This window comes from Phaenicophaeus curvirostris, chromosome 1, assembly GCF_032191515.1.
Source record: "Phaenicophaeus curvirostris isolate KB17595 chromosome 1, BPBGC_Pcur_1.0, whole genome shotgun sequence".
NCBI lineage: Eukaryota > Metazoa > Chordata > Aves > Cuculiformes > Cuculidae > Phaenicophaeus > Phaenicophaeus curvirostris.
In genome coordinates this window covers 183,919,951-183,945,240 of record NC_091392.1, presented here as the reverse complement: position 1 = coordinate 183,945,240, position 25,290 = coordinate 183,919,951, and the positions used below count along the sequence as shown (strand labels likewise).

Below are 25,290 nucleotides of genomic sequence, written 5' to 3'. Positions count from 1 at the left end.
TCGACTGTTCTGGTCTGTGAACTGGAAAGCAGATTGGGTGACAGAAATCTTCTGTGTCCAGTCCTTTGGTGTAAATACCATCATTGAGATACATTTTTACTCTGCTAATTTCTGACTGTCTTTGTCCTTATCTTCAGGCTGAATTTAACAATGACCCTTCTAAAGTACAAAGCTGGTGATTTGTAAGAAGCTAAGTTATATGGCAAATTACACAGTGCATAAAAATGAATGAAAAGCAGCAGATCCTGCAGTCTTAATCTCTGATCTAAAGACCACGGAGGTTGATACAAAGGTTAATTCATATATTGATGAATATGTGACAAAATATAGTAAGGTTAAAGTATATGTAGGTGTAAATTAAATTATGCAGTGTTTAGGAATAATTCTAAAAGCTAGTTCAGGGAGATTAAAAGAGTATTTTACATATCTGTAACTAAAACTTGAGCAATGAAGTGATATGGAAGTTAAAATAATCGTCCTTCATTCTGACTTTTAGGACCTGAAAGGCTGTGAAGCTGGTAGCATGCTTTCCCCATATGTAATAAACTATGCAAAGAGATGGTAGTGGTCTGTTCTCTGTGTCCATGATGGATTGATAGCTACGACAAGGGAAAATGGGCTTAGATTGTGTAGTGAATGATTGCAGGCCAGGTGTTAGGTAAAACACCCTTAGATGAATAATGCTGAAGTCAGTTATGGAAGGATTGTGGTATTGCTCTTCCTCAAATTCTGGGACAGCAGGGTAGACAAATACCTAGCAGGGAAGGAATAGTAGGTATTTCTGAACCCCTTCTGGAGTGGAGGAATGGGCAAGGTCACCTCTTCAAATGTGGCCCTAAAACATCTAGATATTTGAGGTATCTGTTCACTGTCCTTAACAGGAAAGCCACGAAAAAGAGCAGTCTCTCTCTAGCCATATCCTTTGTTAGAATATGAACTGTCTCAAACACACTTATGAAACAAAGAAAACTCAAACTCTGGCTGAGAAAGATATAAATAGGTTTTGAAAATAAGTGTATCTCTTGCTAGTGTTATCCTTTCTTTCTTGTATTCTTTCTTGCAACTTTCAGTGGCCTCTTGTTTAAAGCAATTCTCTTTGGGTCCCAGTTGTCATCTTGCTGCCTCCGCTGAGGTTCACTCCTGTCTACTCCTTACTTTTCCAAGCAACTTCCCAGGCTCCATCCTTGCTGCCTGCTCTGTCCTTGCTAATCATTCCTCTCCAAGCTTGTACTTCTCATAGCAAAGCATGCTCAGGGGCCCATGGGAAAGGAGTATTTACCTTTCCATCCTCACCCGGTGCCAGCTGTTGGCATGAGGTATAATAGAAGAGACATACTTCATTTTTTTCCCAGCAAAATAAATAGTGAGCACACAAAATCAAGCCTTTTATCACACTTCTCTAAATTACTTGTATTTTTGATGCTTCTACGTAGCTAAATACACAATATGAAGGTTTTCCCAAATATTAGCATGTTCATACTTGCTGGGTGCCACAAGTTTTCAAAATGTGCCTGTGTTTTAGTATATATTCATTCATTTTCTATAAATTAGAAGGGGATTAATTTGCCTGAGCTCTTTTCAAGTGTTGTGGTTGTTTCTTAGTCTGGTCAGTAGTGGAGGCTGCAAAATTACAACAGGAATATCAAATGCTACGAAAGAAAACTGAATGGTTAATCCAAAGTGTGGGGAGTATGTATCTGGGAAAAGTCACATGCAACATTGTTCATATCTCAAGAAAAGGTTCAATTCATGCTAAATAGTACTAAAATAAGCAAACAAAATTGTAGGCTTCACTAAAAATAACATCCAAGAGAAAGCTGAGACTGTAATACAGTGGGGTTTTAAATTTTTTAATTTTAATACTATGTTTGGTTTCATTACTTTGACCAAAAGAAAAAAAAATACCGGGAGATGTTTAACTGAAATGATTAGGGTTCTAGAGAGAGTGTTATTTGAAGAGGATTTATATGCCTGGCACTGGTTAGTTTCCAGAGCACAGGAATAAGACAGGTCAAACTAAACGTATACAACACAATAAATCTTATGAAGAAAGTTAATCACATACGTGCTATTTTTTCTATTTCTCTTTCTGTTTTCTGCTATACTAGACAGGAGAACATTAAATTACACTGAAAGCAAATAGCAACAAAGTTAAAATTAGTAAATGGAAATACCATTAAAATATTCAGTGACTTAAGTCCCTTTGTTTCAAGATACCCCTGAAGTCAGGATGTTAGTAGAATTCAGTTAAACACTGGATGTGTCCTTAGTAGCAAAAATGTTTCAGATACTTTAGATGTAAAAGTGCACAGTTAGATTCTAGGACATTTAAAACAGAAAAAGGAAATTTAGACTTAATGCATTTTTGATGGAATCAAAAACTTGCTTGCTTTTTGACAATAGCGGTTAGCACACTGCTGTGTTGCATTAAAAATGGTAATAAATAAAAACAGCGGTATGTCTTTCAAGGCTTTCATACAAAATAGAAATAAACTTTTCTTACTTTTTCCTTTAATAAATTTTATTTTATTTGTATATTGAATTTGGATTTAATTTTAACTTAATAATATTTCATCATTCTGAAGTCCTTATGAATTTTTTTCTTTCTTTGAGACAATGCCCTTAGTTTGTCAATGATTTGTATGGTAGTATATGTTGGGTTGTGACCAGCCTTTAGTCCCAAGTTAGTAGTGGCTTGTTGAGCTCCAGGAAGATTAATGTCTAGTTTTCTCCAGTTTTGAGGTTCATTCATTGTTTTGGCTCCACTAGAGAAAATCAAGGGTCTTTCTCAGGAACCTGGGAGGTAGTGAATCTGATTTAGGGAAAAGCAGGGAAGTTTGCTTCTCTGAGTTAATTAGAGGTATATAATCAAACTCAAGATTATCAGTGAAATAATCTTTTTTCTTTAAACCTGATGGGATATTGAAGATTGCTTTTATTTGGCTTAGCTCTAGCTGCTGATCTATTGCATGCTGCATGCCATATTTTTAAAATTTTTTGGGTTTTTGAAATTACAGCTCATTTCATAATGAGCTATTCAGTCTCATACATCTGTCACTTGCTTAGTGTCTTGCACTTGTTAGATATTGAATGACACTGCATTGTAGCCTAACCTGAGATCAGACTGTTTGCAGTATATTAAAAATGATGTAAGAAGCAAGTAAATTATCTCCCTAAGCATGCTTAAAATTGTAACATAGACATTCACTTTTTCTTTTCTTAAATGAATACATTTGAAAGGGCCATCTATGCTTTTACTGCTGTATTCTCTATGGAGTTACAGATCAGATTTAATTAGATAAGTTTGTGTCTGCTGTGATTCTTTCTTTTACGCTTCACATGTCTGCAGCTTTTGAAAGGACCACAAAGAGACTCATGTTTCAGGTGCTGTGTCATCAGTTTTGATCATGTTACACAACTGAATACCATAATTCTTTTAACAATGTAATTTAGTAAATTTAATCCATATCTGGATATTAGAAATGAGATAGTGGGCTTTAAACCTTTTTTGCTGTTGCAGCTCAATACTTACTTCTAAAGTAATAGAGAGCAACACATGGCAGTATTTATTATAGTAGAATACATTTCTGTTTAGCTATCCAGAAATTGGGAAAAACTTCGCACCCCAGCTCTTCTGTAATGTATTAAGACACTGCAGATGATTTTGCTGCTCAATTATTGACCTTTCACAGTCTGAATAGCATGCATTTCTGTTTTAAGGACATTTGTTGTACTTGGCTGTCTTTTTCTTACAGCTGAAAAATTCATTCACCCTGAATCATTTTTCCTTGTATAATCAGATTGCCATCTTTTCTCATGTGATTAAAGAATACAGAGACAGTAAAATCAAGACAGTGTTATATCAGCACTTCCCACCCTTCAAGTAGTCTAGTTAATTAAATATTGATTTAAAAATCCGATATATTTATAGTATTGAAGGCTTAGCATAGTTTCTTTTACCTGTTATTCTGAAGAGGTCTACTTTATTGATATGCATTCCTTTTCTAAAGTTATGCTTTTCATAAAACAGATATGGGAAAAATGAAAGACTGACTATTTCATTGTGAAAAATACGTTTGATCATAAGTAAAAGAAAACAGATTATAAAATTTCTTAAACAAGCTCACAGAAACATCAAAAAAACCCCAGGAATGCTTCAATGTGTACCACGACAGAGCCTGATTGTGGCGGCACCATTTAGCATCTTTGTATAAATGTAAAATCTCATTGTGTGTTTTCTTCTTGTTAGGAGTTAATTCCAGAGTTTTACTACCTGCCAGAGATGTTTGTCAACAGTAATGGCTATAATCTAGGAATCAGAGAAGATGAAGTTGTTGTGAATGATGTTGATCTCCCTCCATGGGCCAAGAAACCTGAAGACTTTGTCCGTATCAATAGGATGGTAAGCTACACTTTAGTTTAGTCTGTGTAAGGAGTTTTAACAAACTGACCTAATGCTGTTTTTCATCTCATTAGAACTAGATTTATAGAAGTAAAATAAAAAATGAAGTGTCTTGCTTGACCGAACCCTTCATTTTACAATGGATTTTCCTTCCATGTGCCCAAATGATTGAAAATGAAATTAATTTATTTACTCTCTCAAGACAAAGCATCAGATGGGCATGAGCCGGACACTGCAGGGTAGCCTGAAATACTCTGATGTGAATCACCATTCAGCGTTCAGAATTTAAGCATGAAAAACATTTATCTATGTTGTATTTTTTTTTGCATTAATTTGATAGATGATTGTATAGATTGATCAAGTTGATACTTGTGTTTACTTCTAGTCGTATTTAGGAAAAACAAGGTAAATTCTGATATTTTGGCCAGCAGTAGTTTAATTTATGGTTCTGTTCTGGAAATGGATCTTCCTTAAAATGCATATGGCTTGTCTTGCTTAAAGAATCAGGAATGTACTTTCAATAAGGTAAGGGTTTCCACAGAGTTGCAGAACTATTCAGCTTGTGCTTATTTGCTATAGTGTTTCTGTGGTAGCATTGCAAGTCTAGCAGTGTTGGTTTTTCCTAATAAGTTTGGCAACTTAATTTCAAGAGCTGTCTATTTAGAGAAAATTGATATCCAAGAATTTATAGAAAAAATAGCCATATGAAGTTTGGAAGAATAGAAGAATACCATAAAACTAAAGCTGTTCTTAGACATGATTTAGAAGTGCCCTCTATTTGAAAGAGTAGATGGTTTGACATATGTATAGCAGTCTTGTAAGGACTTGATGGCAACCTCATCACTTCAGATATATGATATGCACTACACAAAGCATGAGAAATGTGTTCCAGGTAGCAGTCCTTGTTGGTAGGAAGAAGCTGAATAACAGCTTTTTCTTGGCTGATTTCTCTTCTGCACCATTCTTTCTAAAAACAAATAGTTGTCACAGTTGGTGGCAATAAATTCAAGTGCAATTTCACTAGGAAGGAAGGAGGTGGACTTAAAGGTTGACTACCTTCCATTAGCATTCTCAGGTGTGGGATGCACAGTCACAGGTACGTGTATTCAGAATGCCCATGTCACTGCACAGAGCCCTTTTATGGATTATGGTTGTAACTAAACTTGACTGGGCCCAGGAGTAAGCACACTAAATTTACCCAAGATGTTTAATTTTGATATCTGTAAGAACAGAAGTATGATGCTTTAGTGAAAAAGGATAGACAAGCTACCACCTATTGGGGAATGCATATTAATGACTCTCTTTTGGAAATCTTATAAGGAATGTTCCTTCTTGGATCCTAAATTCTGTTTCTCCACCTTTCCACAGAGATTGAATGATTAATAGCACTATAAAAGACTCTATTTGATAAGAGATAGCTTGAAGAAAATCCTTAGTTTTGTTTTATTTGATTTCTCTGGTGCAGTTTCTGCTTTTTACAAAATACGGGGTACAAAGTACTGGGGTATTTATGTCTGTTGAAGAAAATAGCTGCTTACATGAAATGATAGTATAGTATTTGTGCTTCTTCAGAACTATACTTCCAATCAAGGCTGGTAGTTAAGAGCTGGGAATACTTTAAATATTAAGCTGCAATAGCACTACTGTTTCCATATAATAGAATCATAGAATGGTTTGGGTTGGAAGGGACCTTAAAGGTCATGTAGTTCCAACCCCCCTGCTATGGGAAGGGATGCCTCCCACTAGATTAAGGCCCCATCCAACCTGGCCTTGAAGAACTCCAGAGATGGGGCAGCCACAGCTTCCCTGGGGAACCTGTTCCAGTGACTCACCACCTTCATCATGAAGAAATTTTTCCTTATGTCTAGTCTAAATCTTCCCCTCTCCAATTTATAGTCATTCCCCTTAGTTCTATCCCTACATCCCTTGTAAAGTGTTCCTCCCCAGCTTTCTTGTAGCTCCCCTTCAGGTACTTGAAGGCTGCTATAAGGTCTCCTTAGAGCCTTCTCTTCTCCAGGATGAATAAACCAAACTCTCTCAGCCGGTCCTCATAGCAGAGGTACTCCATCCCTCTGATCATCTTTGTAGCCCTCCTGTGGACCCCTTCCAACAGTTCAGTATCCTTGTTATGTTGAGGATTCCAGAACTGGACACGATACTCTAAATGGGTCTCATAAGAGTGGAGTAGAGGGGCAGAATCACCTCCCTCGACCTGCTGGCCATGGTTCTTTTGATGCAGCCCAGGCTACGGTTGGCTTTCTGGGCTGTGAGTGCACATTGCCAGCTCCTGTTGAGCAGTTGTCATCAATGAACACTGCCAAGTCCTTCACTGTCGGGCTACTCTCATTCACATCATTCCCCATCCTGTATTGAAACTGCGGATTGCCCTGACCCAGGTATGGGACCTTGCACTTGACCTTGTTGAATCTCATGAGATTCACACAGACCCACTTCTCCAGCTTGTCCAGGTCCCTCTGAATGACAACCTATCCTTCTGGTGTGACAACTGCACCATTCAGCTTGGTGTCACCTGCAAACTTGCTGAAAGTGCACTTGATTTGTAAGTATACTCAAGCTGCCACAAGACAAACTGATATGGATTAAAGTAGTATTAGAATTACAGACTTCGACTAGTTGAGTACCTTGCAGATTTTTAAAATCAGAAATTATCTCACTTAGGTAGCATACCCTTCCCGTACTGCCTTCCACCTCTGTCCCCGCAGATGTGAGCATCGTGTTGTTATACACTTTTGCCTGGGGGCATTTTCTGCATGCCCTTTATTCATCCCAGCATCTACTTTTTGCAAGAGCATGAGCAGTACTTAAAATTCAGTTCTACAGAAATACATTCTATCTTCAAGTGAGCGAATTATTATGAAGATGGGGATTGTCTAGAAAGCAAGAGAAAGAGGCATAGATTTATTTGAATTAGAAACAGCAAATACTCTGAATATCACCCTGGGAGGAAAGAATTAAAGATATTCAATAGGAAGCAGAAGTCTGGAAACAAAAATAGTACCAGAAACAGAGCAAAAGCGAGGGAAGGGTGACAGTGAGCAGCAATTAGATTAGATATAACTCCGTGATTCCATATTCTCTAGAAATGAATGTATTTTGATGCCATCTATGGAGAATCATTGTATCACACAGGATATAAACATTTGTACCTGTCTATGGTCCTTTTGAGACTGCACCTGGAATATTGGATTCACTTCTGGGCAACTCGATGATAGGAGTACTCACATTTGGATTGAGTTCAGAGTATGGAAACAAAGCAAATAATTTTGGGATGTTTAAAGAACATGATATATGCATAGTTTTTTGCAAAGCTTATTATGAAGGAGCTAAAGAAGGATATTCCCTTTCACAGAAGTGCAGATAGTATGACAGTAAGAAGTAATGAAATTACATTTTGAAAGTGTTATAATCTGAATGTGTAATAATTTTTCAGAAAAACATCGTAGAATTTTATTAGCACATACAACAAACTGCCAGTACACTCTCTTTTTGGTTAGTAGAACTAGATTGGTCAGAGTAAGGAAGAAATATAAAGGGACTGGAAAGCTTGACATTGCCTACCTAACGTCTGATTCCATGTTTTGAACTGGCTAGCAGATGTATTATTTAGTTAGGTCATCCCCAGGCCAGCATTTGGCTGTTAAACAAAAATCTGCCTTGAGAAAAAAATTAGTCTTGGTGTGGTGCTGACGTTTAAAACACAGCAAGCTTGTGAAAGCCTGCAATTTCTATAGCAACTTAGAAAAGCAAGCAGAAAACATGTTTGCAGCAAAGCACAGAAAATTGAGGAATATTTCAAATAAGTGTTATTCTGATTCCTTTTGTAATGAAACCAGCAGTAGTCATTTCATTTCAGTGTATAAGATCCTAATGATGCTGCATAACATACAGTGGGATATTGTTTTTTCCTACCTGACAATATTTTCAGCTGTTCATACATATCTGTTGCTTGCTGCAGGCATATGTAACGTGTAATTTTATGTAGAAGTAAATACAGATCCTTACATACAGCCTCCTTTAATTTGAATTCCCTTGCAACCCAAACCATTCTATGATTCTATGAAGTTGATAAAAAGGCTGAAAGACAATGGGACAAGCAAGTGGAGGAACAGGCAGCATGACTGAACAAGAGCCAACAGTGTGTCCTGGCAGCTAAGAGGGCCAACAAAGTCCTGGGTTGCATCCAGCACGGCATTGCCAGCCAGTCGAGGGAGGGTATTGTCCCACTCTGCATTGGTGCAGTCCCACCTTGGGTACTGTGTGCAGTTTTGGGTGCCACAGTATAAAAAGGATATAAAGCTAGTGCGGAGTGTCCAGAGGAGGACCATGAAGTTGGTAAAGGATTTGGAGGGGAAGCCATATAAGGAGCAGACAAAGTCACCTGGTCTGTTCAGCGTGATGGAGAGGAGACTGGGGCAAGACCTCATCATATTCTACAGCTTCCTCGCAATGGGAGAAGGAGGAGCAGGTGCTGATGTCTTCTCCCTGGCAACCGAAGGACTCAAGGGAGTAGCAGAAAGATGTGCCAGGGGATGTTTAGGTTAGATATTAGGAAAAGGTTCTTCACCCAGAGGGTGGTGGGGCACTGGAACAAGCTCCTCAGGGAAGCAGTCATGGTGTCAAACCTGACAATATTCAAGAAGCATTTGGACAATGCCCTCAGACACACGATGTGAATGTTGGGGTTGTCCTACACTGGGATAAGATTTGAACTTGATGATCCTTATGGGTCCCTTCCAACTCAGGACATTCTATGATTCTATGATTTATGAATATAAACATTTTCTTTAGATAACGGCAAGAATTTCAACATTTCATCCTGAGACTTACCAAAGCAAGCAGAGAACAGCCTAGATAACATCACACAGGCCCAGTGACATAAATCACTGTAATTTAACCAACTGGTTAACAAGCTTTACTAAAATTCTGTGCAAATTAATAAATGACAGGCATAGTGTTTTATTTGATTTTCATCTGGGTGTTTTAGATTTTTAACTAAACACAGAAATGGAAGTGGAAATGGTTTTCCATCAAAAGAGATCCTTTTAAACTTGTGAAATTTAGCCTTATTATAAAGACTGGAAAAGACATTCAGTCAACTAACTTTTAAGACCTATTACAGTAGCTTATAAAGCACTCAGTGTATACATCAGGAATTGTCTTAGCAGTTTTATTTAGCCATACAAAGCTAGAATGATTACTATGGAGTTACTCATGAAACATTAATAAAGCACTATGTTCAATGCTAACATGATTATGGCCTGACCTCGGTGACGGCACAAAGGACAGAGGCAGAAAGTGTCCCTGATAACATTACCCTAATGCTGGGCTCATCAATCATAATCTCCCAGTTTACCAAGAAAAAAAAAAACTCGCATAAAACCTTCCACAGATGTGCATCTGTAGTCCTACTCAGCCTCTCAATCCCCACAGACTTTAAGCAGTCCTGAGAGCCAGAAATAGGACAGATTCAGTCAGTAAGTCAAGCATGTTAAATCAAGCCAGGGAACACCACTGTGAAAAACTGAAGCAGAGCTTTTATAATAAGCGTTCTTTAGTTTTGAAACAAAAGATGCAAGGTTGTATAATTCGAAGTTAATTATAATGATATTTTCATTATGGCTTACACACATATTAAGTTACAAATTACAGTGTTGAGTAAAATGCATTCACTATAAATTATATTTTTTAGAGACTAAGCAGTGTCCTGTTTTTGTTATACATATTTTGTTCCTATTACATAACTGCTACTAAGATTGAATTTTCTGTCTGTCTTTGTAATGATTTATTTGCACTCTTCTGCTGCCAATTACATTTTTGTACAGTTCCCTGGCTATTCAGAAGCATGCATAGTGTTTCATAATTAAAAAGCTTCTTGAATGGTCATTTGAAACATCTATTATGAAATCTCTGTGCTATGAGAATCTGGAAGATTTATCTTTTCTCCTCATCATTCAACAGCAGTTTGTGTTCCTTTTTCACTAAGTAAGCAGTAGATAAGATTTGATAATACTTCCTCAGTAGTAGCTGTGATTTTATTTTTTATATTGCCATGGTTTGTTCTTAATGCAAGTAAAACTCATTCAGCTAACAGCAGTTTAAATCTAATTTGGAAATAGTACCTTTTTTCAAAACTTTCTATGTCACTGAAGAGTCTTATTTACATCTTGAAGACATTCACATGAAAGATTGATTTCTCTGTAGACATCGCCGTATAACCCGATTCTGTAGAATGCACTTCTGTGCCACTTTTATTAAAATACTAGTTTGTTTAAACAGACATAACTAATTTCAGATATCAGTATTGTCTGATTTACTTTATAACAAGAATCAAAGATTCTACTCTGATAGTCAGTACAAGAAATGATAAGGTGGAGAAGTGTTAGGCAGGGAGAATCAATGGCTGCGTAGGATCACAGAGGTAAGGGGAGAGAAGAAAAACCCAGCTCACAGGCTGAAACAGCTGACAGTCTCTTATTCAGCAGATCTAAAAAACCAAAGTGTCTCAGTAATTTTAAGAAAATATTGTTAAATATACTGAATATGAGTTAATAGCAAGAAACAGACAGCGTATAGTTATAGAGGAGAAGGAAATAAGGCAGGAACTGCAGAAACAGGAGGGGCAGGTGCAGATGGAGTCCAGACGAGGGGCAGCTGCAGAGCTTTCCTCTTCCCTGGTGGCACAAAATACCTGGGTAACATAAAATATTGTCTTAGAAAGAGGTCAGAACAGCATATTTTATAAATGCAGAACTCCTGCTACTTTACGCAGCACATGATGTGCATTAAAATAAAAACCAATGCCTCCTACTGGAACCTCTGTAGAAAATAATTTTTTTCACCAAATTAGGATGAGCACAGAGGAAAGTGTGCAGCCTTCATACTGGACAAAGGTCTGAAAAGAACTATGGTGATTGATCCCACTAAGCAGTAACTTGGCTTATATTAACTTCATTTAATTTATACAAAAACATAAAATTACTAATACTTACTTATAATTTGCAACAACTGTGGGTCAGATTTTCATGCTGTGGAACATGTGTTCGTATAGTTGCCTGCAAATACATAAAAACCGCAGTTCATTTACTTCAACACATGTATACACTGTATGTGTAATAATGCTTGTGATTTACCTATTACTCATTTTTCTGTTCATTATAATAGAAAACAAGCTGGATATTAGCTCATTTCTATTTAACAGTAAGAACCTTTAAAAACCATAAATAATAATATATAATTATCTAAGTAATAACTATTATTACTTTTCTTAAAAGAAATAGTTTCCTTATATTTCGTATTGAAAATATGCCCAAAAAATTGAAGGCCCCAAAATGCTTTAAAGCCAAAATGTTCCTGAAAAAGATGCTGTTCTTTAGGGCTATCACCAGCCTATTTTAAGGATATTATTGTTATCATTTTTCTATATGTTGTTCCTACTGTAACTACATATTATTTTTTTACACAGAAAATTCCCTCACTCTATTCCCCAGTGAGCATTGCATATTTTTGAGAAACCAAATGATGTACTGTTGACAGTGAACAATGTATAAATTTTCAGGAGGCTCATATAGGGACGGGGAGCAGCCTGGGCATTAGAGGAAGTTAGGGAAAAGATTCTGCAAGTATTGCATGAGTGGCATTGCAGATGTACTTTGGAGAGACATCAGCAAAATAGGTCAGACCTGACAGGAAAAGGTTTCTTCTGACTAAATTGAAAACAGGTTATAATGCACAGATCAGGAGCCTTGTCCCTACTGCGTGCCAGGTAGGACTTTGCAGATTTTTGGTGGCCTGATCTTGAGTGCACCCTGCCTGTTGTTTGTGCCTGCCCAGCACCATACCCCACACACACCCCAATGGGGAGCACATGAATATTACATAGCGCCCATTGTAGCCTGCAGGTGGAGGCTGTGATGTGCTAAGTCCCACGCAGAACCACTGTCCTTCATAGCTCTGACTCCTCTCTCCACCTTCCACTCTGGACCCTGCCCCAGATCCTCTCTCTCATCACACTGATCTTCCACCACAAACCACTTGACAGGCACAGTACTGTTAATCCCCTTGCTACCACCATCATCCTCATGTTCCTGACAGCAATTCTTCTGATTTCCAGATTTCTGTGGATTTCATAAATTTTAGTTCAAAATAGTTAAATTCACTCTTTACAATTTTCCCCAAATCTTGCACTGCATTTCAACGTACAGACCTTTAAAGAACTGTTAAGCCTATAAACATAACACAATAGATCTGCTTTAAGAATTGGAGACAGAAGACATGATGTGCTGCTGTTAAAAAGTAGCTTATTTATTTAATAAGCTATTAAAGAATTGTTCTTTCATGTGAAATAGAAGTTCTCCAAACCTGCCAGGGTCAGTAAGACCTTCTCTGGAATGACAAGCTTCTGAGAAAGGGCTGGTCATGCAAGTAGAAACTGCCTCAGGGAAACATAACATAGGCATTCAGCTCTCCTAACAGCCTGGAGAGGATGTCTGAGGAGATAATGAGTGAAATACACTCATTTGACCCATGCATTTATTTTTTCGAATTTACCATGTCACCTTTAAAGAGTCAAAAGTTTAGCCATTTTCCTGATATGTTCTCAATATTCTAGAAATAACAATGCTATTTTTTACCAAATCAAATGCCTAACTTGTATTTCATTACTTACTTTTTAATAAATAAATAATAGATACAGATGCAAAAGACACTTATAAATATGTGGAGTTTGGAGGAAGAAGAGAACAGTTAGGCTGCTGGCTGAGAGTTGTTAGCAGATGGGTGCTGGAAAGACAACAGGCTTTAAATTCTATTTTAAATTTTATTTTGTACAAAGGAACATTAAAAATTGAGCATTTAAATTTAGGAAATGCTTTATTTTATGGTTGTAGTGGCATACTTAATCTTGTCCTTGCATGCTAACATCATGCATGCTGAATGAGGTAAAAGTCCTGTGAAAAAGATATAAGAAGATGTTATTGCTGGCTAAGTCGTGTTGCATGCACACAGTACAATATAATTCAAGATCTAGCGTTAATTATTTATTTGGAGACATGCTTTGAAACCAAGTAGTATTAGTTTAATAGTATTTAATATTAAGTAGTATTAAAGCTATCTAAATACTATTAGTCATAATTTGCATGAGATGACCTCTGATTTTGAAAAGGAAACAACAAATTTCTATATGGTTCTCTGCAAAACGTGTATATAGCATCTTACAGTTTGCTGAAGTTAAGCCATTCAAAACTGAGGTATATGTCAGCTATTAAGCCTGTACCTTCCCAACCATTTTCCTCAGAAATAACAGTCACTGGTTTGGATAGAAAAGGGTCCAGTTTTCCACTACAGCACAGGGAGTTCCTCTTCCATGTCTGAGAATATCTGAGGAGCAATTGTGTGATTACCCAGGGCTACTTTTGTGGCTAGCCCTGTCTGTGGCTATTGCTGCATTTGGGGTGGTGGGCAGGGGGCTGCTCCCATTGGACATTGCATGGCATGCTACTATGATGCCAGTGATTAATTCTGAAGCAACCTCCTTTTGATGTAAATGAATAAAATGAAACCCTGTTTTTTTCAAAGTTTATTCACCTGTAAAATTTGAACTTTACTGGGGCAGACCTGAAACTCTGTCCCAGTTGGGAAGTGTCTCTGATGAATAGTGGCACTGTGCTAGAAACAACTCTACCTGTATGCAGTGAGTAGTACCAAGTTTGCAACAGATGTTTACATAATAAATTGTACTAAAGCTGGTATTTTATTTGCAGAGTGAGACAGGCTTTGTTTGGTGGTACCCAGTGACAGGATCAGAAAAAGCACCAGGCTGGAGCACCTCCCATATGAGGACAGGCTGAGAGAGTTGAGGTTGTTCAGGCTGGAGAAGAGAAGGCTCTGAGGAGACCTTATAGCAGCCTTCTAGTACCTGAAGGGGCTACAAGAAAGCTGAGGAGGGACTGTTTACAAAGGCTTGCAGTAATAGGACTGGGGCAATGGGTATAAACTGGAGGGGGGAAGATTTAGACTACACATAAGGAAGAATTTCTTCATGATGAAGGTGGTGAGTCGCTGGAACAGGTTCCCCAGGGAAGTTGTGGTTGCCCCCTCCATGGAGGTGTTCAAGGCCAGGTTGGATGGGGCCTTGGGCAGCCTGACCTAGTGGGAGGTGTTCCTGCCCATGGCAGGGGGGTTGGAACCAGCTGATCTTTAAGGCCCCTTCCAACCCTATTGTATGATTCTATGATTGAAACACAGGAGATTCCCTCTGGACATTAGGAGACACATTTTTACTATCAGGGTGAAAAAGCACTGGCGCAGGTTGACCAGGGAGGTTGTAGAGTCTCCATTCTTGGCGATATTCAAAAGGCATCTAGACAGGGCCCTGGGCTGACTGGTGTAGGTGGCCCTGCTTGAGCAGAGAGGTTGGACCCAGTTATTTCTAGAGGTAGTTTCCAAACTGAGCTATTCTATGATTCTGAAATTATTTTTTATAACAAACTAATCAAATGTTAGTTCCCAGATCTAAGAACTGAACTGCACTTGTTCTGATTGAAGGAAATTAGGTACTAGATACAATAAAAAATAAGGACTGCACTTAGTTTGGACAAGGATACATATAAAAACTTGGTCAATGAATTGTGAATCTTCATTTTAATAGCATTCCCTGTTTATCACAATTCTTCTCTGAAGGCAGCATTAGGAAATGGGGAAAGAGTATGCTAGGGTGCCATCTTAAATACATGATGAGGATAATGGTTTGTTTTTCCAGGTACTGGCTCGTGGGAAACTAAGACAGATTGTCTGGTAAGGGGTAAGGAGTAACTGTGTAGTGCCTTCCTCTTTGAAAGCTCCAGTTCAGGCAATGGTATCTACTATGGATGCCATTCTTGTCTGATAAAGGCACGTTGGTTAGATCAACCTCAGTGGTAATATTGTCATAATATTCTCCATCTAGAATTAGTCTCTTTTCATATGCCAAGCAAAGGAATAGCAGTCCTCAAACACATTTTTAAAACAGTTAGACACAGCCTGTGCTTTCTCTGGTGAGCCAACCTAACGGCAAAAATGAGTAAGAAGAATGCTTTTCTGCTTTGAAAAACCAGTTGCAATTCACACATGTAGTTCAGGACCTCATTTTGCCCATACTGCTTTTTACTCCTCAAGTTTCCATTTTAGTTTTAAGACTAATTGGAACTAGTTGGAAAATGAGTTGGAAAATTGGGTTTTTGAATTGTTTTCCAATTTTCATCAGTTTTCCTTGACAAATTGCATAACTGACTTGACAAACCCAATAATTAATAATTAAACCCCTTGCAGCTAAGAGAAACTCAGTAGCTGAGAAGAAAATTAGGTTCATATAAAGCTGAAGGAAAGAAGAATATCTTTTTAGTTTCTCTTCTAATATACTTAGTTCTGGTTTTAATGTTTGAAGGATTTCCTGAACAGGAAATGTAATGATACCCATTATGTTTCCTCAGTTAATAGGAGAAGGTAGGATGTAATTTAAGCATGAAATTGCAAGATGGAATTTACTTCCTAACTGTGAATTTCATATGCAGGCCCTGGAAAGTGAGTTTGTATCATGTCAACTTCATCAGTGGATTGACCTTATATTTGGCTACAAGCAACGAGGACCAGAAGCAGTGCGTGCACTCAATGTTTTCCATTACCTAACATATGAAGGCTCTGTGAACTTGGACAGTATCACTGATCCTGTCCTCAGGGAGGTAGGTGTTTACTGCCATTTCATTCTAAAAAATGCTGTCATTTCACAAGAAATGGTACTTTTTCCATCTTTCACTGTTAGAGAAAATTGTTGTGTGTGACTTGATTCAGAACTTAGACCCTAGGTGACATCAGAAGCAAATATTAATAAACTAGCAATAAAACAGATGTCCCATAGTATTTTGTTTGCTTGAAATTACTAATATATTTTGTGTTCAGTTAGGACGTGAGAAATTATAATGTAATAATATATATTCTGTAATATATATTCTGCTACTTTTATGATTTACTTGTATTATATTCACTTAGAACTGAAAAGCTGAAAGATAAATCTACAACATGGTTATAGGGAAAAAATCTAACCTTTTTAGTCAAATAATTGTGAAAATATATATCTGAAAAAAATTGCTAGATGGACAGTAGCAATTACTCAGATTACTTTTGTGTTAATAATATAAAGTATAATCCAACTGTTAGCAAAACAGAAAATGTTTTCTCTTTGCTTTGCACGCAATTGTGTTTGTATATATGGAGGCATGAAATATATATATATTTGAGCATGTGTGTAAAAGAACATTTGAAATTTACCAGCATTTTTTTTAAAAAATGTACCAGCTAATCTGATACATGTGTCCTTCCAGTGACTCAATTTGTTTTTAGTAAGACTGTTAATTTGAATGATCATTTTCTAATATCATCCATTCATTGGGTAAAACAAATGAAATTTGGTGAAAAGTGTGAAGAAGCAACAGCTGCTAGATGAGTACCACTGTGATGAAGCTGTACATACAATCTTCCATTCCCCCAGATAGCTGCCATCTGCTGTATGCAAAATAGTAATAATTTATACATTGCCAGGCAATGGGTTTTGTTTGTTTGTTTGTTTGTTTATTTTCCAGTCTTGAAGACAGAAATCTGCAGATTTCAGGACGAAATAGATTCTAGAAAGCATGTGTATTCAGCTAAATATAGAGGTTTTGCATGTTGGTTTTTAGCAGTGCGTTGTTGCATCTTGTTATATTGGGTACTTTTTGAGGAGGGGAATGAAAAGACATTCAGACTCCTAGCTTCCTAGGGCTAGATTTCACACCATGCACTGCACAATTTATGTTCTGTAAACAGTTAATAGTTGATTAGTTTTAAGAATGCTAGAATTGCAGTGATCCCACTGGCCCAAACTTTTAATATTAGCATCTACATAACTGTTTTCTGGATTTGAAACTTTGAGCACAAGAAGAGTCAGTAAGGTACAAAACTGGAGGTACAAAGGAGCAGTGCTTTTTAAAGTATGAGACAGGTGTCAAGCACTGTGAATACAAGGGATTTGCATGGCTGAAGGTCCTGATTTGCATGGGCAGACTCCTATGTCTTGACTTTAAGGGTCTACTCCCACAGGGCAGCTTGTAGGATTGAGGTCTTTCTGTCTGTCTGTGCACCTTATTTAACATCTTATGACACGATGAGACTCTTCAGCTCTCCTGTGGCTCTACTTACATGCACAACTTGTCATCAGAAATTTCAAGAAATTCATGGAGATGTTTTTGTTCACTCACTTGTACAGCTAAACCATGCCTTGTCAGTCAATAGCATATAGGCTGTTTATGCCATATAAACTTCTAAAAGCAAACTTTGTTCTTCATTGCCACAAGTTAGATTAGTAAATAGTTAGATTAGTAAATAAAATTTATTGTTAGCAATCAGAAGATGGTATCCTCCTATATTTTATTTTACACAAAGTTGTATGCATGCATTTAAAAATAGTATACTTTCTCCTTCAAGAGATCTCAGACATTGGTGATTTGTGGTTTGTCAAAAAAGGTTAAAAAATACTTTTTATTAATTTTTAATCAGAAATTACAATATACGCATACATATAGACAGATTTAAAGCCTTCTTCTGTTTTCCTGAGCTCTATATATGAAACTAGCAGACATTTTCTAGCCAGTAATAAAGTATTTGGCATTATCAGATATAGTAGATTAAGTATTTGGATGTCATGTTTCTGTTACAAGTTTGTATGTTCCATCTACATTTTTTGTTGGCCTTTTTTTCTTTATTCTCATTTTTAGTAGATATTCTAGAAAACAATTCAAAAGCCTCTGAAGATCACTTATAGATACAGAAGTGTAAGAATAAGAACACTAAAACCCTTTAAAGATGATAATAACAATTATTTAGTGTGTTTCACAGTGGCAGGTGGTATCTGGCATCTTAACATAGAAATGCTGCAATTTATCCAGGAAAATGCATATCTCGGAATCCAAACGCTCTTTATGTTTGTTTTCTAAGTAAACTGAAACATTTTTGTTCTGTCACATGGATGACGGTGTATGTTCTCAATAAATGGCTGTGAAATAAGACGATCAATACAACCTGATTGGCAGCAGCCTTTATTAGACCAATTGACTCAACTGTGGCCTCCTCAAGTTGTGGCTGTAGCTAATTTCACATTGAGCTGTGTCCCAGCAGAACCCGTCCAGTGAAATAAGGCTCTAGTTAAAAAAAATCCTCCCATTTAGGTTTTAGCTGATTGATAGACGTTATTTAAAAAGGCAGATTCCCATGAGCTGTTCATGCTATACTTTGGCCTGTTTACTTTCACTCTTTGCTTAGGCATCTCAGTCATTGAGGATTATGTTGTCCTTGGCTTTCTATGAAGAATGGTAAAAAAGTAACTTCTGTAGCGATCTGACTGGAGAAAAAAATTATTCAGTGGTGGAATAACGGATCTTTGCTATTCCTAACATCTTTCTCACATGCATGGGGGAGCCCTCTAAGAACTCTCTGCCGGCAAAATGGTCATTCAGTGCTTTTGTTCCTTTTGGACCTATTTAATAGAAGACTCTCCACCTGCCTTGTTTACTTTGTTTTCTGTTTTGCAAATTCACAATGAGTGAAACCAGAATGCTGATACAGCATTAACTTTTTAGATTACTGAAGTCTCTGAAATCACATGTATCTACCCCTGTAACAACTCTTCGGCAGTGTAAGTTCTGCACTGGATGGGTAAAACATACTGATTTGATTTAATGTACTGATTTTGTTTTTTCAAACTTTGTAATTCTCTGATGCCACAAAAAAAAATTTAATCATTCTATAGTATTGCTAATAATAATGAGAGCAAAATAAAAATCCTGAATTAAATGCTTCACAGAATGTATAAAATGGAATTTTCTTGTTTAGATCTCTTACAATTAGAAATTGGGAAATTTTCCATTTCTGTCAGTTCTAGTGGTCTCTCTTATTCTGCACATTGCAAAATTGTTTTCATATTATAGTAAGAAGAAGAAAAAAATGCATAGTAAAATAAACATTTTTCAGGCCCAAATTTATTCCTTTTTTAAAAACTATTTATTCTATTATTGCAATGTTTCGTATTCTGTTTGTAAGTTTTTCCTTTCTTGATGTAAAAGCTGTGAGGTGAAAGCTAAATCTTGAAGAACAGCTTAAGGATATTGATTCATTCTTACTTGACAGGTGAAATCATGGTTGCAGCACTAACCACAGCAATTACAGCATTAAAATGTCAAGAAATTAGAGGTCAGAATAACAGATAATTTTCTTCCTTTTGTCAGATTAAAAATTGACATTCTTTGACAGCACAGGATCTCTGGCTGAGAAAATTATGACAGCTTAACTCATCTTGTACTTGTAAAGCAGTAATTGATAATGAACTTTACCATCACAGTCTTCTCCTGTGGAGAAACATGACAGAACATCCCTGGTACAAAGCCTGTATCTCTTTTTAATATGTAAACAGTAGTTATATTGGACATTAGATGTTATTTGGAATTGTCTTTACTGTTAGTTTACATCATAATCCAAATCCTTTCCACTGGACAAATTTGGCTGACTTCAGGGAGCTGATGCTAGGAATGCTAATGTATAATGAAAAATATTGGAAATGTAGTTTTTTTATGGTGCTCTGATGTTATTGGTTCACTTCTTTAGAAAAACATAGTTCCCCCACAGCTTCCCCCAGACTGTCTATACATTTTAGGAACCTTATTTTTCCCAAACATCTGGAAATCTGGACACTCAAAAATCAAGAGAGTTATGTTTTTTTCAAATTGGGAACTTGTTTCAGCATGATGCAAAGTGGTGTGGCTGCAAGGGAACACCACGATAATAAACAGTCATTAGAAAATGCAACAGAAGAGCCAAAATTATTTTCAGTACTACCTTGTAGATTAAAGACAAAATAATAAAATGAGCATGTTCAGTTAGTGCGTAACACATTAACCACTTGTAGTACTGTAAGCACATCTAGTGTATAGCCTCTCAGAAAAGTAATATTTCAAGTTTTCTGTTTATTTGTTTAAAATTTTAAGCAGATCTCTATTTACTTGGTTTTGGATATTTGGCTTATTTGTGATTAGAAATGTTTTGAAAAAAGTAAGTGAAACATTATATTGCATAGCTATTGGTTTGCACAAGATTTTGGGTAAGCTTTGTATCATCCTTGTGTTGGATGTGAGTTGCAAATACAGCTTAGTATTTATATATTAATGTGTTTACAATGCAGTACAGTGACTTTTCTGCAACTGCTGCGTCTTCACTGAACAATTGTGTCCCCTCAGTCCGACAGGAATTGCAAGTGTGTAGGAAAGCAATGCAGTGTGAAGCTACTGGGCTCAGAAATTTGTTCTGAGCAGCCACTTGTCAAAATACCTGAGCATACTCGCAACTCACACAGCAAATTGAAAAATTATTAAAATTGCTAGTGTTTGACAGGCAGTTGCTATGCCCATAAACTAGTCCTAGTAGGACAGTTTTGCTGGCAGCTAACAGAGCATATGGCCTATGCAATATTTATTTCTTTGGTGGTGACTTGATGTTTAGCATATTTAAATAAATTGAAAAGTCACAATAATGCGGTAGTCTTGCAGTGTTTTTCAGTTACCCTCATTTCTTGGTTTTATTTTTCCTCTTATATTTTCTTCTCTTATCTCTTTCTTTGATCTGACAGGAATAACAAAGCATCCCTCTGGATTGCTGTAGAGAAATATGCCCACAGGAAGCATAGTAGATCAAATCAGTTTTCACTTCTTTTTTTTCCTCCTTTCCTCTTCCCCCCCTCCTTGCTGAAATGCTCTTTGCTACTACAGAGGACTGACATGATAGGGCTGTCAAGACTCAGCAAGATAGATATATCTTTAACAAAGGGAGCTGGAATGCTGGCCTTTCCCTGGTGGCTGAACTTGGCAAATTTATGAGGAAAAAATTAACACGTTGTTCTAATAGCACTATATAGCGTTTTCAAGGTAATGCCAGCCGTGAAACCACATGCTTATTCTTGATATTGCTTGGAGTTATTCTTATGTACTCTGATTTCATTTTTGACTTATCAGATCTTTTTTTCTGGGCACTGTTTCTTTGATGTGACAAGAATATCAAAACCACTCCTATGGATCTGCTTGATTGAATTGTACCCGCAGCACTGGCCACTTACATGTTCAGTTGTGCTTAATTGCCTCCATACAACGCATGGTCTTTACTTCCTTTCTAGGAGAAATGCTACTTAAGCATGAATACAGGTAGTGGTGAAATAAGCCAGAAGTGGCGAGTAGTATCAATATCCACTTCTTTCAAAGTTAATTGGAGTCTGTATAGCAAGAACCATCATTGGAAATTATTTCCTTATATGCTAAGTGCTCTGTTCTTCTCTGAAAAATGTACATTTGCATCCTGTTGATTTTTCTTGAGAAGTCTACATCTCCTTCACTCCCAAATACTGTTTCCCAGACATAAAAAACAGGTGGTTTTCCCCTGAATTTTTACTCAGTTTTAGGGAAAAAACTTGATTATTTTTTGGTTTTGTTTCCCTGTGAGGCTGTTTTGTGTGCGTGAAGAGATTATCAACACAAAACTAAGTGGGTGTTTAAATTTCACTCTGGGAGTGTCTGTGAGTATAATAGTTGTTATGTATTTGCAGTGAGTTTGAGTGCTCGGTAACCTCTCCTGTAAATAGGAAAGGAAGGGTCTTTACTTGCCATCACTTTGTTTTGTTAGCTCTTTGTAGATCACGAAATGTAATATGAGGATTTTTGATGGTATTTATTTCTGTAGATAAAGATTCCTATGAATATTCAATAAGGAATTTGTGTAAATTTACTCAGATCAATTACCACACAGTAACTGTCCAAAGTATAGGCTTTTATTTCTTAATTAATACATGTGCTTTTACTTGTTTCTCATTCAGAGGAAGGGGCATTCAGAAAGTTTTTACTGCAGAATAGCTGAAAGATTTTAGCCATGAATCCAGTTTTGCTATGAAATAACTTTTTGAGTCATTTTTTAATGATTGATCATATCTCCAGTTAATGAATGTACTAGGGATGGTCAGGTAGTCAATATTATACTGAATCTGTGCTGATCTGAGTTTGTGACCATTCCTGTTATATGTTTATGGAAATACAGAGTCTTTTCATAAACAAGAAAATAAACAGTTCCTGAAAATAAAAGAAATTTGGCCCACAGGTGGGTTTTTTTTGTCCAAAATGGTATACTAGAAGGTTTAGGATTGGTTTATTATTCATTGTACTTGTGATTAAAAAGCTCAGCATTCAGACAGAGCTGAGCACTGCCACACAGCATACGTGATCAGCCACATAATAAGCATTCAAACGAAGAACTGCAGGTAATTTAGCTGATGAGCCTTCAAGCAACATATTTGATAAATATTTCAGATAATTCATTCATCAAAGGAATACCAGGGTGAGTTTGTGAGCAACTCATAGCCCAGGAAATGTCTCAATTTACTTTGAATATAATTTGGAATAAATTGTTAGTCCAGTTCTCATCTATGTCAGAAATTTCATGTGCGTTTTTGTCAGAACATCCTAGAGTCTTGCCTAAACTGAGTTTAATGTTTTGCCAATATAGAAAGAGCATCATTAACTGCAATTGCTCTCTTTTATTGCGGAAATGTATAAAATACAGGTCTTGTACATGAAAATTTCTTCTTTATTGTCTGGTTATTTCATTTTTCTCCATATGGATGACAGGTACCAATTATTGATTTTTAAAATTAGCAACAAGCAGTTTAACACACACTTAAAGTAATTTTTTATGTGAGAGAGACACAGAGAGAGAAATGGGGTGAAAATTATTGCAGCTGGTTGTAACAGAAATAGCTGGAAGGGGCTTCTTTTTTCCTATTAGCACAGATTTCAGTTATATTACACTGTCATTACTTCAGCATAAATTAACTATTATTCAAAACATCTCACACAATCGTTTATTGGAATAGATATTACTCAGTCTTAAGTATCTAGTCATTCACTTAGAAAGGTGCAAAGCTGAGCTTTCTAAATGTTTTAAACATATTGATAATGTGCCTTTTTAATGCCATTTTGAAACCTGTGTACAGTATATCTATATTATTGTTTTCAATTTATGTCAAGAACAAAGTGAAGTTTTGAGGAATGCGTTCTGGGAAATAATCCAAACAAAATTATTTCTTTATAAGCTCAACCCTGAAAATAACTGAGAACATTTATTTTAAATGGAACAGTATAACCTGTTTCCAAAACTGAATTTCTAATATACACTGAAGCTTCATGAATACTATATGCAACACCTTTCAGTATGTATGTTTTACCTACTTCCCTGTCAGTCTTTTTTCAGCTGTTAGTTTTGAAGGTTGCCTGTTCTCTAAGATAGTGCTTCTGTCCTGCAGTGGATAAATTGAAGACTGGCAGATGGTTGGAGCCTCATCATAACCTCAGTGGGTAGTGAAGAGTATGTGCTTTGCTCAAAGCACTTTCTTAAGGTGGGAACAAGGCAGAGGATTTGTAATAAGAAGATGAAGCTGAGAGCAAGGAGATAAGCCACCATTTGCTTTCTGTTCAAATAAAAAAGAAATTCACTAATGTTATATTACTGCATTCCATTAATGCATTTCGTTTCATTAACAAGAAAAGATTTTTATTCATGACTTTTGCTATTTTTTTGACAAAGTAGAAGTCAGATTTTCAATTTTCATACATTTATTGATGATTTTTAAAAGTTTAACTGTGAATTTTTTAAGCTGACAAATCAGCTTTTAAAATAAAAAGCATCATTAAAACCATCTGTAAGCATGCACTGTTAAAGCTCTTAGTCATGAATAATAATAAAAAAAAGATTAATTAGAAAAGTGGATGAAGTTTCAAAGTTTCGATGAAAACTCCTGCTAATATTACTGTTGTATTTTTATGGATAGGATGCCTATGCTTAAAGGCCTCTGTGCTCCTGAAAATGACAGCTAAAAACATATACAGTGTCTTAAACAAAAACAATGGCAAGGGGAGATAATAAATAGTGTTAAACCTGATGTGGTGGTCCCCAACAAAATCTCCCTTCTAACAGGACAGCATGAAAAGTTGCTATATGTAAGAGGCTGAGCACTATTCAGATGACATCAGCCTCCCTGAAATCCATGTAAAGTGTCTCAATACTACTTCTTTGGCTCCCCTCCCAATTACTGCTTAAAGCACTTAACAAGTCTGGGGTATTCGTATTTTGTTCTCACCCCAGTTTTTGATTTTTTAGTTCTGGCAGCTGTGCGGGTACCAGCAAAGCCAGGCTCTTTCTGCTTCTGTGACCTTTCCTGGCTAGCAGAAAGTATGAGCCTTTTGGTCAGCCAGCTTGAAAGTCAGGGTTTCTTCAGAAATACTTGGTCCCCCAGTTTTCTCAAAAATACCACTGCTTTTTTTTGCATGATGCATTGGCCTATTGAGAGCCATGAGTGGAGGTCAAGCTGACTGCTTCTGCTTTCCAGACCAGTCTGTAGCATAAGGATAGAGATGCTGAGTTTTGCTGGTTTGTCCAGACTAGAGATTGCTCCATGACTTTTTCCCCAGGTTTTCATGAACAGTAGGGTATCTTCTTTCTTCTGCCACAATGGTAACAGTTTTTTCACATTTACCTTCTTTGTTTTGTAGCATTTCTATTCCTGGACAATATCTGGAGGGTTGAAGGAGAAGAAATGGAATTGCATGGGAAGGTGGATATTTACACAACTCATGTCTTCTTGAGGGAGGGAGAAAGAGACCAAGGTATAATAAAAGCATGAGAAGGCAGGTGGACAACAAAGGAGGGAAAAGGACAGAAAGAACATTTGGACCTTTGGATGCCAAGGAAGAGGAAGGGAAAGAGTTAGGAAGGCAGTT

At 36.7% G+C, this 25,290-nt stretch overlaps 1 protein-coding gene across 11 annotated transcripts in view; it reads left to right on the top strand.

Moving 5' to 3' along the window:
* NBEA (neurobeachin) overlaps window positions 1-25,290 on the top strand; it is a 499,111-nt gene that overhangs the window by 436,620 nt on the left and 37,201 nt on the right. For all 11 annotated transcript variants that reach the window (XM_069882400.1, XM_069882331.1, XM_069882372.1 and 8 more), the window contains 2 exons: window positions 4,250-4,402; window positions 15,970-16,137. In XM_069882400.1, coding sequence (XP_069738501.1) covers window positions 4,250-4,402; window positions 15,970-16,137 — 321 coding nt within the window. The remainder of the gene's footprint in view (window positions 1-4,249; window positions 4,403-15,969; window positions 16,138-25,290) is intronic.